The sequence below is a fragment of the Octopus sinensis genome, linkage group LG26 (assembly GCF_006345805.1).
Source record: "Octopus sinensis linkage group LG26, ASM634580v1, whole genome shotgun sequence".
NCBI classification, from domain to species: domain Eukaryota; kingdom Metazoa; phylum Mollusca; class Cephalopoda; order Octopoda; family Octopodidae; genus Octopus; species Octopus sinensis.
The window spans coordinates 16,818,125-16,833,124 of NC_043022.1; the positions used below are offsets into that span (position 1 = coordinate 16,818,125).

The following is a 15,000-nucleotide window of genomic DNA, read 5'->3' on the forward strand; positions in this document are numbered from 1 at the left end:
AGAGAAGGGAGTCAGATAAACAGAAATAGAAACATTGAAATTTTGTTTTGGGATTTGGTTTGCAAGATTCTTTATGTGAATTTGTGTGTTGAAGTATATTCTGTTGTGTTTGGGGAGAGTCATTCTCTATTGGGGCCTTATAATTTAACACACTTACCAGCAAAATTTCCACTTATTTCGATTTTATTTTTCTAAAATTTTCATTGCATCTTGCATCTTGCAACCTTTTCAATAGTTTTGACTATTGAAAAGGTTGCAAGATGCAACGAAGGTTTTAGAAAAATTAAATTTAGAAATGATTTTACTGGTGAGTGTGTTATATTATTAGGCACCAAAAGAGAATGACTCTCCCCAGACATTGAAATTTTTTATGTAACACAAACACCTCAATCGTGGCTTTGAGGGCTGCACATGGCCCTCAAGCATCCTTTCAGTGGCCCCTGGCAGTCTTCCCTCTACAAATATAATAAACTTCTTTTTATTTGACTTGTGTTTTACTTTTTCTGGTATGGCTCCCTAAAAAAATCCAGGTTTTGGATCTGACCTGGATATTAGAAAGGTTGAGAACCATTGTTTTACACTGTTTGTATGGTTTTGAAAAGTTAATAAATTAGGGGACAGCATTAGGCAATGTCTTTGTTTTAAGGGCTTTGTCTGGAAGAAGTTCAGAACATGGCTGACCCAGGAAAGCTCAGAAGGAATTCTGCTTCATGCAAAATAATAATTGTGTGCTCAGAGACTAATAAGTACAGGTGATAGTTTAGGAGATTGTATGTAGAGGTGGCAGTATGTACAGGTAACACTGCACTTCATAGTAAAGAAACTCACCAAAATAATCAACAGATGTGTGATGATGCCAGATGTGTTGGGTTTGCTGTGTGGAGGCCCCTGGTTTCTACAAGCAGCAGACGTGACCAAACTGATAGACTTGTCATGTATCTCAGACCTACGTAAATCAAACATGTGGCAACCATGACCAGCTTGTCTATTTTTGCCCGTGTAGTACATCTACGACTACACCATGTAATGTGTTCTTTCTTGTTCAAGACAGAATGGTTTGGCTGCTATGTCTTGCAGATCATACAATCCTGTAGCAGCTCCTACATTGACTCAGATGAAATACTCTGGGGTGGTCATGGCCTAAAACAAAGAATGGTGAGGAAGAGAGGAGTCTAAGTGAAGTGAAGCGTTTGGACTGTATCTTAGGATGTTAATGCCATTCACACATGTGGCACTGCTTGACCATTCCATCTTGACATCATGTAGCAAATGCTGATAGTAATGAGGAAAAGGGAGAGGTGGATTATGAAGCTCCTTCACTCCATTATGTTCATGTGGTAGGATTAGATGACAATTAATTGTGTGTGATGACAAATTATCTTCAGAAGATGAAAAGGAAACACTTGAGGTGCCGATGACATTGGTGTTGCTATTGGTGTAATGACCAGCACAGATTCACTGGACATCAAATATACAAGACAAAAGGAACGTAGCATGAAAGGCAGAGGAGAGGGTGTAGGGCTGAGGTGGAGCTGATAAATAGGGGTCTAAGTTAAAGGAGGGAGGAGGATTAGCTCTAACCAGAGAATTAATGTTACAAAATCATTATTATTATTATCATTATTATTATTATTATTATTATTATTATTATTGAAGAAGGTGAGCTGGCAGAATCCTTAGCATATTGGATGAAGTGCTTAGCAGTATTTCACTGTTGCTATGTTCTGAGTTCAAATTCCACCGAGGTCGACTTTACCTTTCATCCTTTTCGAGGTGGATAAATTAAGTACGAGTGAAACACTGGGGTCGATGTAATTGACTAGGCCCCTCCCCACAAATTTTAGGCTTTGTGTCTTCAGTAGGAACCCTGTGACCAAGATGTAGCCTTCTGAACCATCTAAGTGAGCAGCCCACTTAAAAATATGCTGACCACCTCAACTGTGGCAGCCTCTCCAAATCATAGCAGCATGAGAAATGGACATTAAGCGGTGATGGTAGTGGTGGGGAGAATAATGTTGATATATGATAGACACACTGAAATGTGTAAAGATATGTTTGTCTCATATTTTCTATAGAAGACACTGTAACAACTAGTTTCACATTTCGGGTCCTCAAAATGTTATATATAGAGAGAGAGAGAGACACACACACACGAACATATGTAAATGGATTTATTTATATATATATATATATACACACACATATATACATACACACTTACACACAAGTAAATATATATATCTATATATTTATATATATATATATGCACACACATATAGATATATATATATATACACACTCATAGTGAAAATGTCCAGTAAAAAATTTTTTTCCTCATGGGGAATTGTAGTAAAAATCATAAAAACAAAATGTACAGAAATTTTATGTTGGACAAAATATATACATATATATATATTCACATTTTATGAAATAATATATTTACATAGTCTACCAGTTTCGCTTGTGCTAATCATGGCTAAAACTTTAGTGATAATGTTATAATTTCAAGCTATCATAAGAAGTTTTCATTCCATGTTAGTAGGAGGAATATATATATAATGCAACAGCTATCTTTCTGTCTGTCTGTCTATCTATCTATCTATCTATCTTTCTATCTTACGATATTTGCTAGTCGTAGTGTTATGTGATAAATGTTTCTGTTTAACCTAAAATGTGTCTCACTTTCTTTGCTTCCTGCCTTCCATCTGCCTGGTGCAGAGAACTATGGAAACTAATCCGTTCCCATCAGGTCAGTGCTAATAACCTCACTGCTGCAGGAGCTGCACCACCGAATGTTGCAGCGGCAGCAGCAGCTGCTGCAACATTTGGACAGGTAGTAATTCTGGTCATCTTGCACTTGGCATATAAACACACACACACACACATGCACCTATGCACAACACACACACACACACACACACTTGCATACGCGTATATGTACACACACACACACACACACACACATAGATAAATGTTGTAAATGTAATAAACAAAAAGGGAAAAAGACGGCCCAGGACAAGATATAACAAAAGTTTTATTTGTCTAATACTTAAATGAAGGGAGGGAAGGAGCCATAACTTTTTGGACATTGGTCCTTCATCAAATATATATGTACATGTACACACACATATATAAATAAATAAATAATGAATTGAATTTGACCCAAGCTGAGAATCCGGGGTACACAAAAATATCATTTCCAGGCAAAATCCCAAGTTGTTGTGTGGTGTAGAGCAAAAACCTCATATTGCTTAAACGGTCAACTGAGGGACTGGGAAATATCTTCTAAAAGAAAAGAAAAAAGACCATTTCTAGAAATAGAAAATAAAATTAAAGACTTTCATAAAGAGACAAGAGCAGAAAAAGATATTTGGATTGAAGGAAATATAAAGGTGAACCCCTTAAAGTCTTTGGCAAATTTTCAAGACGTTCAGCTCTGGTTTATTACAGAATAAGAGGCCCTCGTACCAAGAAGATAATTCATGGACTGCAGACTCCAAAACAGTATATGAAACATTGATGGACCAATTTAGAAGTACATTCTGAGTTCAGATTCCACCGAAGTCGACTTTGCCTTTCATCCTTTCGGGGTCAATAAATTAAGTACCAGTTGCATACTGGAGTCGATCTAATCGATTGGCCCCCTCCCCGCAAAATTTTGGGTTTTGTGCCTAGAGTAGAAAAGAATTTAGAAGTGTTTTCACCTCACCAGTAGGACATATGCAGATATGTACTGGTCTCTATAGACACCAGCAGTTATTGAGTACATCGGCATAAAGGAGGAAGATGTGATATCAATCACAGATGAGATGAGCCTAAACTGAAACCTGATGCCCTGAGGCTTTTCTAACAGTTTGCTTAAAAATCACATGAACAGGCTTTAGCTTCACAACTCCAGATACTGTTTCAAAACTTCCTCAGGAGACTCACCAAAAACTTAAAAGGCAGCATTATATGCTCTGTCCACAAAGCAGGGAACAGACCAGATGCCAAAACTAACAGGGTCTTTCACAAAGCCATGAGATAGGTCTTAATTGGAACAGTTATGGAATGACAGAAACTGTTACCTCAGCCTAGCTGGAAAAATAGCAGAAGGGTTGGGCACGTGACTTTTTTATGGTGGGCTGCAGTCAAGTCGTTACAGCAAAGGGTGCTTCTCTCTCAAAGGAAACTTTGATACTTTGACATATACATGTGTGTGAATTCAAACTCCTCTGGGGTCCACTTTGCATTTCATTCCCCTTCCTTAATTCTTTCTCTCTCGAGAAGGAATTGGTTGGGTTCACACTTGGACATCAATTACTTCTGCCAGGCTTAAATTGTCCAAATACTGCTGTTTTTCACAGTGCTGTACCGATTATTTCATAAGGAGTAAGAGGCCCAACACTTATATACACTCACCTACATATACACTCACCAACATGTGTATATACACCCACATCAATATATATGTGTGTGTATACATATATACACACATTGGAATGCACATACGTACATATATATATATATATATATATATAATATATATATATATATATATACACATACACATTATATATATGTACTTATATATATATATATATATATTATATATACATATACATTTATATATACGTACATATATATACACACACATAAGGTAATGAGTGAAAAAAGAAGACAAAACAAGATTTAAAGTGTGTGTGTATACACACATATGCATGTGTGTGTGAGTGTGTATATATATATAAACACACATATACACCCACGTATATATATATATATGTGAATGCATATATATCTACATACATTTATGTGCATGTATGTATCCACACACACACACACACACACCCTAATGTCCTGGTACATCTATAATATATGCTTCTCTCTATATTCCACTCTTTTTAGCTGTTGTTGTTTTTATTATTTTTGCTCTCGATGTTGTAATATTCTTTTTCGTGGTGTTTCTCTCATTTTCCTTGCCTCTTCCCCCCACCCCCCGGGCATGTCAACCTCACTGCCATTGCATCTATGCACATTCTAACGACGCATGCATTGCTGCTTCCTCTCTCTCTCTCTCTCTCTCCTTTCTTCCCCGTTTGCCAAATTGTGGTTCTTCTGAGACGATGCTGGATCTGAACAATCATTTTTACAAACTTCAACAAACGCCGCCCCTCTCTCCACCTCCGGCTCTCAAAGACCTTCTTTTATCCTTCATCTTTTATTTGTTTCACTTCTTGGATTGCAGCCATGCTGGAGCACCACCTTGATGGGTTTTGTTGGACAAATCAAACCCAGTTCTTTTTGTTTCATGCCTGTTACTTATTCTATTGGTCTCTTTTGCTAAAATTCAGGGACATAAACAAACCAACACTGGTTGTCATACACATACACATAGATACAATGGGCTTCTGTCAGCTTCCATCTACCAAATCCACTCACAAGGCTTTGGTCAATCTCGGCTTTAGCAGAAGACATATCTAAGATGCTACACCCTGTGATTGAACCCAGAGCTATGTGGTTGTGAAGCAAACTTCTTATGACAGAGCCACACAAACCCCTAAAGTTAGATTCTTACAGCACCTTGGTTTCCCAAGTGGTCACCCATCGAAGTACTAACAAGGCTCAACATTGCTTAACTTTGGTGATTGGACAGGAACTGGTGCAGTCAATGTAACATGGCCATTGTCAATATTTTGTCCTGATTTTCCAGCGCTCCCCTGTTTAATTGGATCTTCCACAAAGTTCTCACTGTTCCTCCATAACCTGTCTCCTAGTTAACCACCACTAAAGGGCTCAGTTGTATAAAGGTCTCCTATCTAATGCACATGTTCACCCTCTCCCTCACCAATATTGGCCCCTTGCACTCAGTTCATCAGTTCTTTTCCTTCTCTTCTGATAAAGCTATTAAAAAAAATCATCTACACCCCAAAGTGTTAGAAAGAGGAATAACATAAGCTGGATGGTCTTGGTAGGACTGTCTTTGAGTGTCCTGAAGAAGTACATTTGTCTTCGTGGTTGATGTAGGAGCATTGTGTAATAAATAGCAGAGCTGGAATTCAAATTCTCTCTGATGGACGACTGGGAATAAAGTAGATTATCTCCAATGGTATTATTATTATGTGTGACATCAGAAAAGCATTCCTCACAAAGTTACCGGAACAATTATTCCAAGAGTGTGTATGAGCAAGAGACCTGCATTAATGTAGGTGTTGAGTGGTGACACCTTTTTTGGCTGACACAACAGCGCAGTGAGTGACAGGTTCAAATCCTGTTGAGTCTGTAACCTACTTTTTTTTTTTTTTTTCTCATCTGCAGTCACTTCACTACCATTACTAAGAAAGGCATGCTCACCACAACTTCCCATTCCAGTCTCTTTCCCTCTTGATGATTCTTGATATTTATGCATGTTTTATATTAAGATATCCTCTTTGATGCTACTTTTTTGCAGCATTTTGGGTCAGTTTACCAAACATTTGGAACTTCTGTCCATAAATCCTTGGGAAACATAGCAGAAAATGTCACTGGCTTTTCTTGCAAAAATTTGTGCTGCTTGAGGACAGAAAGCATTGTTAAGCAGTTTACTTCACAACTGCCTGCTTCTGGGTTCGATCCTACTGCACAGCACTTTCTAGCAAACGTTTTCTCTTTAACCTTGGGTTGACCAAAGCCTTGTGAGTAGAAATTTGGTAGATGGATTGCATGGAAGGACATTGGGTAGATTATCATCAGTTCAATATCTGGAGATATTGAATTCTTCACAAAAACAGTGGCAAACATTCCCTGCTTTCGGCTGTTCTGCCAACCACCAAAAACTCAGACTGGACCTGCCAGTCCCATCCATCCAACCAGCTATACTTCTTTTTAGTATCATTAAAAAGGGACCAGAATTTTCGATATTTTTTCTCAACAAAATATCTGTCATAGTTGTTGATTGAGCAGACATTTGCATATTACTTGGTAACCCCCTTTAATATCTGTATATTGCGGGGTGGGAGCACACTGTAAAGGTTGACATTAAGAAGGGCAACCAGTCATAGAAAGCCTGCAAAAGCTGATATTGACCCACAATGCAGACTTGTAGCTCATCGTATCCTATCCAACCCATGCCAGCATAGAAAACCAGCATTAAATGACGATGACGATCCCATCTCTGCTTTTTATTTCTTTTAGGATTAGTATATCTTGGACTACATTACCTGATGTGTCCTTCCTTTGTAAAGATGTTACAGTATGATTTGACTGATGTTTCTAGCAGACCAAATAAAAGTGTAGAAACTGTTACATCCATTTCTAAACATCTTTAATGAAGGATTTTGACTTAATTATTAATTCTAATGAACTGTTATTGTTTATCTTTTTACTTGTTTCAATCATTTGACTGTGACCATGCTGGGGCACCACCTTGGAGAATTATTAGTCAATGAATCAACACCGCCCACAGCCAGTCCTTTTTTTAAAGCCTAATGCTTATTCTATCAGTCTCTTTTGCCAAACTGCTAAGTTATGGGGATGTAAACACACCAAGACTGATTGTTAAGTGGTAAAGGGCAACACAGACACACTCACATACAAAATGTGCTTCTTTCAGTTTCTGTCTACTAAATTCACTCTGAAGGCTTGAGTCAGCCCAGGGCTATAGTAGAAAACACTTGCCCAAGGTGCCATGCAGTGGCACTGAACCAAGAACCATGTGGTTGAGAAACAAGTTTCTTACCAGACAGCCACACCTGTGTCAATTAATTGTTTTCCTTTTCTAAAATTATTGAAAAATATGAACTTTACAAAAATAAATGTTTTCTCCACTTCTTCATTTTAGCTTTTCATGTTTTTTTTTTTTTTTTGCTTTTAATAATTTTTTTTTTCTATTTTACATCAATATCCAATATTTATTGGTGTTTTTTGCAATAGATTTTGGGCAGTTTTTTTCCGCGCCTCCTTGTTATATAATCGTTTTTGTATTGTTTCTGATTCTTCAGTTCACCATCCGACCTAAACAACGGAGAAGTCCAAACTGCCGACGGTGATGTAGTCGATGTTGATGTGAGTCCCTTGACGTCAGACATCGAGGGTCAGACAGAGGAACCGAAGGCCCATGTGTTAGCAACGTCTGAAGAGAGAGATCAAACTACAGCCTGTACCAGCACCAGCACCACCAACACCAACACCACCTCCACGACAACTTGAAGGACTTGAGGTGACCTGTAAAGTCTGCAGTGTGTACATAACTTAAACGAGAAGAAGAAGAAGAAGAAGAGGCGGAGGAAGAAGAAGAAGAAGAGGCAGAGGAGGGGGGAGGAAGAGCGAAGAGCAAGAAAGAGAGATGAAGAAGAAACAGAGAGAAGAGTGAAAGGATGAGGAAGACAACAATAAATAGGCAGAAAAAAAAGACGGAATTGATGAGAAACGCAGCCAATTTCAGACAAGAATCAGATGATACACTCACATATATATATATATGGGTGTGTATATGTGTGTGTGTATATATGTGTGTGTGTGTGTATGTGTTTTGTGTGCATGCATGCACACATACACAAATACACACACATATGTATACACATTTATTCATATGAATACATACACACTTGTACATAGCTACAGAAAACATAGCAACTGGTGAAGTTTGTTTTGGCCATTGACTTACACACACACATTATATATACATATATATATATATATATATATTATATATATATATACACACACATACTCTCTCTCTCTTTCTCTCTCCCCTTTTCCTTCTCTGCCTCGCTTTCTCTCCTGCTTGTTCTGCATTTTGTCGTTCTTATTAGCTGTTTCGGCGGCAGAAACTGTAGCTATATTGGCAACAAATGAAACTACTTCAAAGAAAACAAAGCAAGACAAAAAACAAGAACTAATAATAATAATAATAATAATAATAATAATAATAATGATGATGATATGGCTACAACAAAAAAAAAAGGGAGAAAAAGCATCTTTGTAATGAGAAATGTAAGATAAACACAACATCCTGTCTCATAATTCACCGTTTTTACATTTTATATGAGAGGCCCAGGGCATTATATAATAATATTAATAATAATGAAAATATATGTGTATCAGTTGTGCTGGATTAAGATGTAAAACCAAGGGTCTCTGCAATGGGGAGACTTATGATAAAAAAGGAATTCAACTAGTGGAAAAGGGCAAGGTGGAATGGGGGTGGGGGGTGAGGTAATTTCTTACCTCTCCCCCACCCTTGATTAACCCACCCCCCTCGCTCTCTGTCTCTTCATTTTCTGTTGTTGTTTTTTTTTTATTACTGAAGAAAAGAAAGAAAAATGGAAAAAAGGACATTTTCCCTGAAAAACTCACTTTCTGTTGTTTTTTTTTTGTTTTTTTTACCCAAGTTTCCAAGAAGAAGAAGACTCAGTCTCATGTTTCTAAGGCGTAACTATGGTGCTATGCAAACATAGCAACAAAGAACTTCTTTTTTTTTTTTTTTTTTTTTCTCTTTTGGTTTTTTAAGCAACAACCATATTTCGGTGTGGGGTACAGGGGTGGGGCAGGTGGGCAATTTTTTTGTTGTTGTTGTTATTATTATTATTGTTGTTGCTTGTTTGTTTTTTTTTTATTGATATTATTAAATCATCACCACCATCATCATCAACATCATCATCACCCTGATCGTTATTATTATATTTATTCTAATTGTATTTATCGCCAGGGTTTTCTTTGCCTTTCATCCTTACAGGGTTGATAAAATAAGCGCCATTACAATAACTGGGGTCACTAGCCCCACACTTTACAAAAAAGAGCCTTGTGCCTAGTCAAAAGGAATTATTATCATTATTATTATTATTATTATTATTATTATTATTATTATTATTATTATCATTTAGCATCAGAACACATCTACATTGAAATCTCTTTCAAAATGAATTTCATTTGAATAAAGAGGAAAAAAGAAAAATGCATGAATGCAAAAAAAAAAAAGGAAAAAAGAAAAAGAGACGAAGAGCATATTTTTTAATTTTTTGCATTTTTTATTGTCATTTTTTTTTTAATTTGTTTATTTATTTTTTCATGTTACTAATTAAATGATCAATTTGATAAACTAAACTTTCTAAAAAAAATTCACAAAATTTGTTACATACAAGAGACAGTTTGCATTTAATCACAGAACACAACAAACGGGGACTGGCAAGCGTTGTTGCCAGGTTTCCTCTCCCTATTATTACATATCATTCTTGTTGGCATTTTTTTCCTCCCCCTTTTTGTACCTTGATGACAAGAAGACAAAGAAACCCACAAATGTAAATCCTTAAAAAGGATGTTTGATATGAATTATGATGTTAATTACCAACTGACGTCGTTAATCATCAGACAGAGAGAAAAAAAACCTAATTGCAAAAGAAAGATGTTCTTAACAGATTTACATTTCATTGGCAAATCGATTTCAGATTGATTGGGTATTGAACCAGGGAAATTGTGATGTTGTGTCATTCATACTTTCCCTTCCTAGCAAGGATTAAATGGGACATGAGTGTAACATTCCTGAGTGTGGATTAAAGCTAGATTCTAGATTCGGATTATCAGAATCTAAGATTTAGTTTTAGTTGTAATACAGATGAGGATTAAATTGAATGACTTTCAAAGTGATTAATTAAAATGTTTAATTATAAAAGCTAATTGACCCTGTGTTTCCTGGCAGTAATTGGAGCACGGCATTTCAGAAACAATGCTAGAAGTCAAAGATGGTGGTCGATACAGAAATTATTGAGGGAGACTATTCTAGAAGGAAATCTAAAGAGGAGACTTAGTGTAGTTATTGAGGAAATAATATTTGGAAATTGTTAAATGAAGTGACTGAGACAATATTGGTTTGTTGTAGAATGATAGCATTGGGGTGACTTGATGAAATGCTCCTGCCTGGGCAGTACTCTGGTGTCAAGTAATTCCTATGACTTCACCTCCTTCTATATAATTTACTTATTTTCTTCTATTTAATCTTGTATTGATGAAATTTATCAGAAAAATATTCAAGCTTGCACCCTAGCTTCTATTCGTTGCTTAACTTGCCAGAAATAGCAGCCAAATCTTCCTCAAATTACGCCCTTTTACAAAATGCTGGATACATTGGATAATGTAGTCCTAGATACACTCTACCTTTAAACAGAAGAGTGACAGTATGTGGTTATAGATCTACTTGGTTAAAGTTGACTTATGACTAATCAACAACCTGGGTGATTGGTTATAGACTGAAATTTATCAGAGTCAGGTATCTGGTTGGAGGATATCTTCTTCCCACCACCACATTCCAGTCTTGGAAACCCCAATAAAGGGGTCATACTTAACTGCTTTTCCTCTTCTCTAAAACATAAATATGGAATCAGATTAAGTTTCTCGTTACTGAGAACATTCAACATGGAAAAGTTCTAATTAGACTTTGCATTTCCTAAACTCAGTCCATATTGTTTAATTACTCGAAATATGCTAGTTAATTATACTAAATATTGTACAATTAATGACCATATTTCCAGTAATTAAGCAATATCTTTGAACAACAGTTTCTAAATTAGAATTTTTCAAACAGAAACAGTAAAATATCTTTTTGCCATGAAATGGATTCTGTTTTGAAATTATCTGCTCTCAACGTGTAACCTGATACCTTTCTAGGATCAGAAATAGCCTTGCTTATTATTGTTGTCATCACCATCATCATCATCATCATTATTATTATTATTATTATTATTATTATTATTATTATTTAAGACGGCAGGCTGACAGAATCGTTACTGCGGCAGGCAAAATTCTAAGCATTTCAACTGTCTTTACATTTTGAGTTCAAATTCCACCAAGGTCAACTTTGCCTTTCATCTTTTAAGGGTTGAGAAAATAAGTACCAGTCAAACACTGGGGGGTCAGTATGATTGACTTAGTCCCCCACCCACCCGAAATTGCTGGCCTTGTGCCAAAATTTGAAGCCATTATTATTATTGTTATTGCTGTTATTATTATTACCATTATTATTATTATTATATTAATTCGCTCCCAGAAGATTGAAAGGCAAAGATAGTCTGAGCAGTTCAAAGCCCACCAAGAGCAACAATGCTTTTGAAGCCTTCCAGGGTCGAAAAAAAACATAAATAGAACCAGTTACATGCTGGGGGTTGATAAAATCAGCTGTTCTCTTTCTGGCATGTTAGAAATTATCGCCATAATCACCATCCTCATTCTCATTAATATTATCATTATTATCATCATTATTATTATTATTATGTTTCTGTTTAAAATAGCCTTTCTGGAAATTATTGGAGCATGGCTAAAATGCTAGTCGCACCATAATTTTAATATAAGTTTCTACTGCGTGAGTGTCTGAGCGTATTTATTTCTGCCTGTGTTTCAATTTGGATGAATGTTTAAAAGCAGGAAGGATAACTTTTTCTTTTCCCTTTTTTTTCTGTTTGTATTTATTTTTTTTCTTTCCATAATTGTACAGGTTAAAATGGCGTCTAGATCTGACACGTGCAAAAATACAGAAAAATATGGAAAAAAAAAATTGAATGTGTAAGAGTGCTCTCCCTTGTAAAATTTTGTTATGAGAGTTACTTCCCTTACATTTGTTTCTTTTTTTGTTTGTTTGCTGAAATTTCATGTTTATTAAATTTTTTTTTTTTTCCTTTTTTTGTGTAATTTAAAAATTGAATTTATTTAAACACTTTCACCTAATGTTGTACACATTCACTTCAGTCGGATCAATAATTTTAAATATTGTTTTTAATCAATGAGTCATAATTCAGTATGGCTTTTCCCCATCGATTTTGCAGTAATTATAAACAATGAGAACAAAGATTATTATTATTATTATTATTATTATTATTATATTATTATTATTATTATCATTATTAAGGCGGCGGGCCAGCAGAATCGTTAGCACGCCAGGGAAAAATACTTAGCGTGTGAGCGTCAAACAAAATGCGCTTTGGACATTTATTCTGGCCCTTTTTTGCCCTCAATTCAAATCTCACAGAAATCAACTTTGCCTTTCATTCTTTTGGTTGGGATAAATGAAATGAAGTACCAGTCGAGTACAGAGGTCGATGGTTGTTGTCTTAGCACGACAAGCGAAATGCTTCACGGCATTTTGTCCATCTCTACTTTTCTGAGTTCGAATTCCACTGAGGTCGACTTTGCTTTTCGTCCTTTCAGGGGTTGATAAAATAAGTACCAGTTATGCACTGGGGTCGATGTCATCAACTAGTCCCCTCCCCCACAAATTTCAGGCCTTGTTCCTATAGTAGAAAGGACTATTATTATTATTATTATTATTATTATTATTATACACGTTGCACAGTATACAATATCATGAGGGGGGGGCTAGCCCTATTCGTCAAGTCACAACAAGGACCCCAGACAGACAGTACTTCATGCAATACGCATTCAGTTCCAAGTAATGCTGACTTTTGCAATACATCTAGATTGTAGGGTGTTTTTATTATTATTATTATTATTACAGCAGAGGAATTAACTAAAATAAAAAATACCTTCTATTTAGTTAAATCCCTTTCCTTTCAAGTATTCTTGCTGTTGCAATAATAATTCTGTCCTGTAGAAGAATGGAGAATTAAAGATCTTCGAAATGTATTTATTAAAGCATTATTTTCATTTCAATTCCAATCCAGCACATGTTTCTACTGGACAATTATCCTCTGATGAAAATAATTCTTTAGTAACCAAATTTTCTTTCCGATGTCTTCATGATAGACTCTGCTCTCCAAAATCCAGTGAAGCAAACTCAGAAGATACCTATTGAGTGAAGGTGCTGTGTAATTATTTATCACAAACGATTGCATGTTCGTTATTCAATGCGTGCTTAGCCAAATCTGGATTATATCAGAGTACTAAGAAGGTACTTGGCTGGATTCCAAATTCCTATTCCTTTACATTAGGTATGAATGCATGTGTGTGTATGTATGTATGTACGTATGTATGTATACACACACACACACACACAGAAAGGTATATCAAATACCATACAACATACATCGTTTGATTTCTTGCAGTTATCTCTGCCTCTAACGAATGTTTCACCGTTACCACTTTCGCTAAGTAAATCAATTACCCCACCCTCCCCAGATTCCAGCCTTGTGCTGTTCTGTGGGGTGTTGACATCATCATCATTATTATTGTTATCATAGCTCTGTTATCGTTTGTTATGATGATGATGATGATGAGGATGATAGTACAGTGTTTCATAACTTGATAACATTTCACTTGGCAAAAGGTTTTTCTGAAGTGATCATTGTTCCTTATTTGACATACATAAAGTGACATTTTTATAAAAACATTTTGTGAGTACATGTATCATGGGGGTGGGGGTCAGGGATTTATATGTGTGTGTGTGTATATTTATGTCTGTATGTGTATATATATTCATATATATATGTGTATATATATCTAAGTGCATATGTATCAGAAGAATGAGATTAAAAGATACTCTCTCTCTCTCTCTCTCACTCTATATATATATATATATATAATATATATATATATATATATAAATATACATATATATATATATATTTGTTGTCTTACCAACATTGTAAATAACATTTTCGTCAAATTCTCTGCCTTGTTTTACTTTTTTAGGGATATTTCTCTTCTATCTCTCATTTAGACGTCTATTTCACATAAATGTACAAATACACACACACACACACATATATGCATTTGTGTATGTATGTGTACACACACACAGAGGTTGTGTGTGTGTGTTTGTGCCAAGCTTCTGCTCTTGTACTTTTGCCCTTTCCCTGCCATCTTTCCAATCCCCATCAGCCAGTTCTCGATCTGCCGCTTGCCAATCTCAATGCCTCTTACAACAACTCAACAACGACATTCAAATTCTAAATCAAACCCAAATATTCACAGGAGACACTTCTATCCGTGCATGCTTTCAGAGCTTTCATTGTTATACAAATTACGGTGATTACGAAATGAATTCACCAATTAAATCCAATACCTGTATCACACATGCAAACATATATATAAAATGTA

At 35.8% G+C, this 15,000-nt stretch overlaps 1 protein-coding gene and 1 pseudogene across 8 annotated transcripts in view; one reads left to right on the forward strand and one right to left on the reverse strand.

Moving 5' to 3' along the window:
• The window catches only part of LOC115224688 (calmodulin-binding transcription activator 2-like), a 761,011-nt gene extending 748,518 nt beyond the window's left edge, over positions 1 to 12,493 (forward strand). For 6 of the 8 annotated variants that reach the window (XM_036513528.1, XM_036513532.1, XM_036513529.1 and 3 more), the window contains one exon: positions 7,959 to 12,493. In XM_036513528.1, the coding sequence (XP_036369421.1) occupies positions 7,959 to 8,166 (208 nt within the window). In that variant the 3' untranslated portion in view covers positions 8,167 to 12,493. Of the gene's footprint in view, positions 1 to 2,718; positions 2,834 to 7,958 lie in introns of all 8 variants that reach the window. The other 2 variants (XM_036513536.1, XM_036513537.1) reach the window with 2 other exon arrangements.
• On the reverse strand, positions 5,551 to 5,669 carry LOC115224920 (annotated as a pseudogene).
• Positions 12,494 to 15,000: the final 2,507 nt, after the last annotated feature.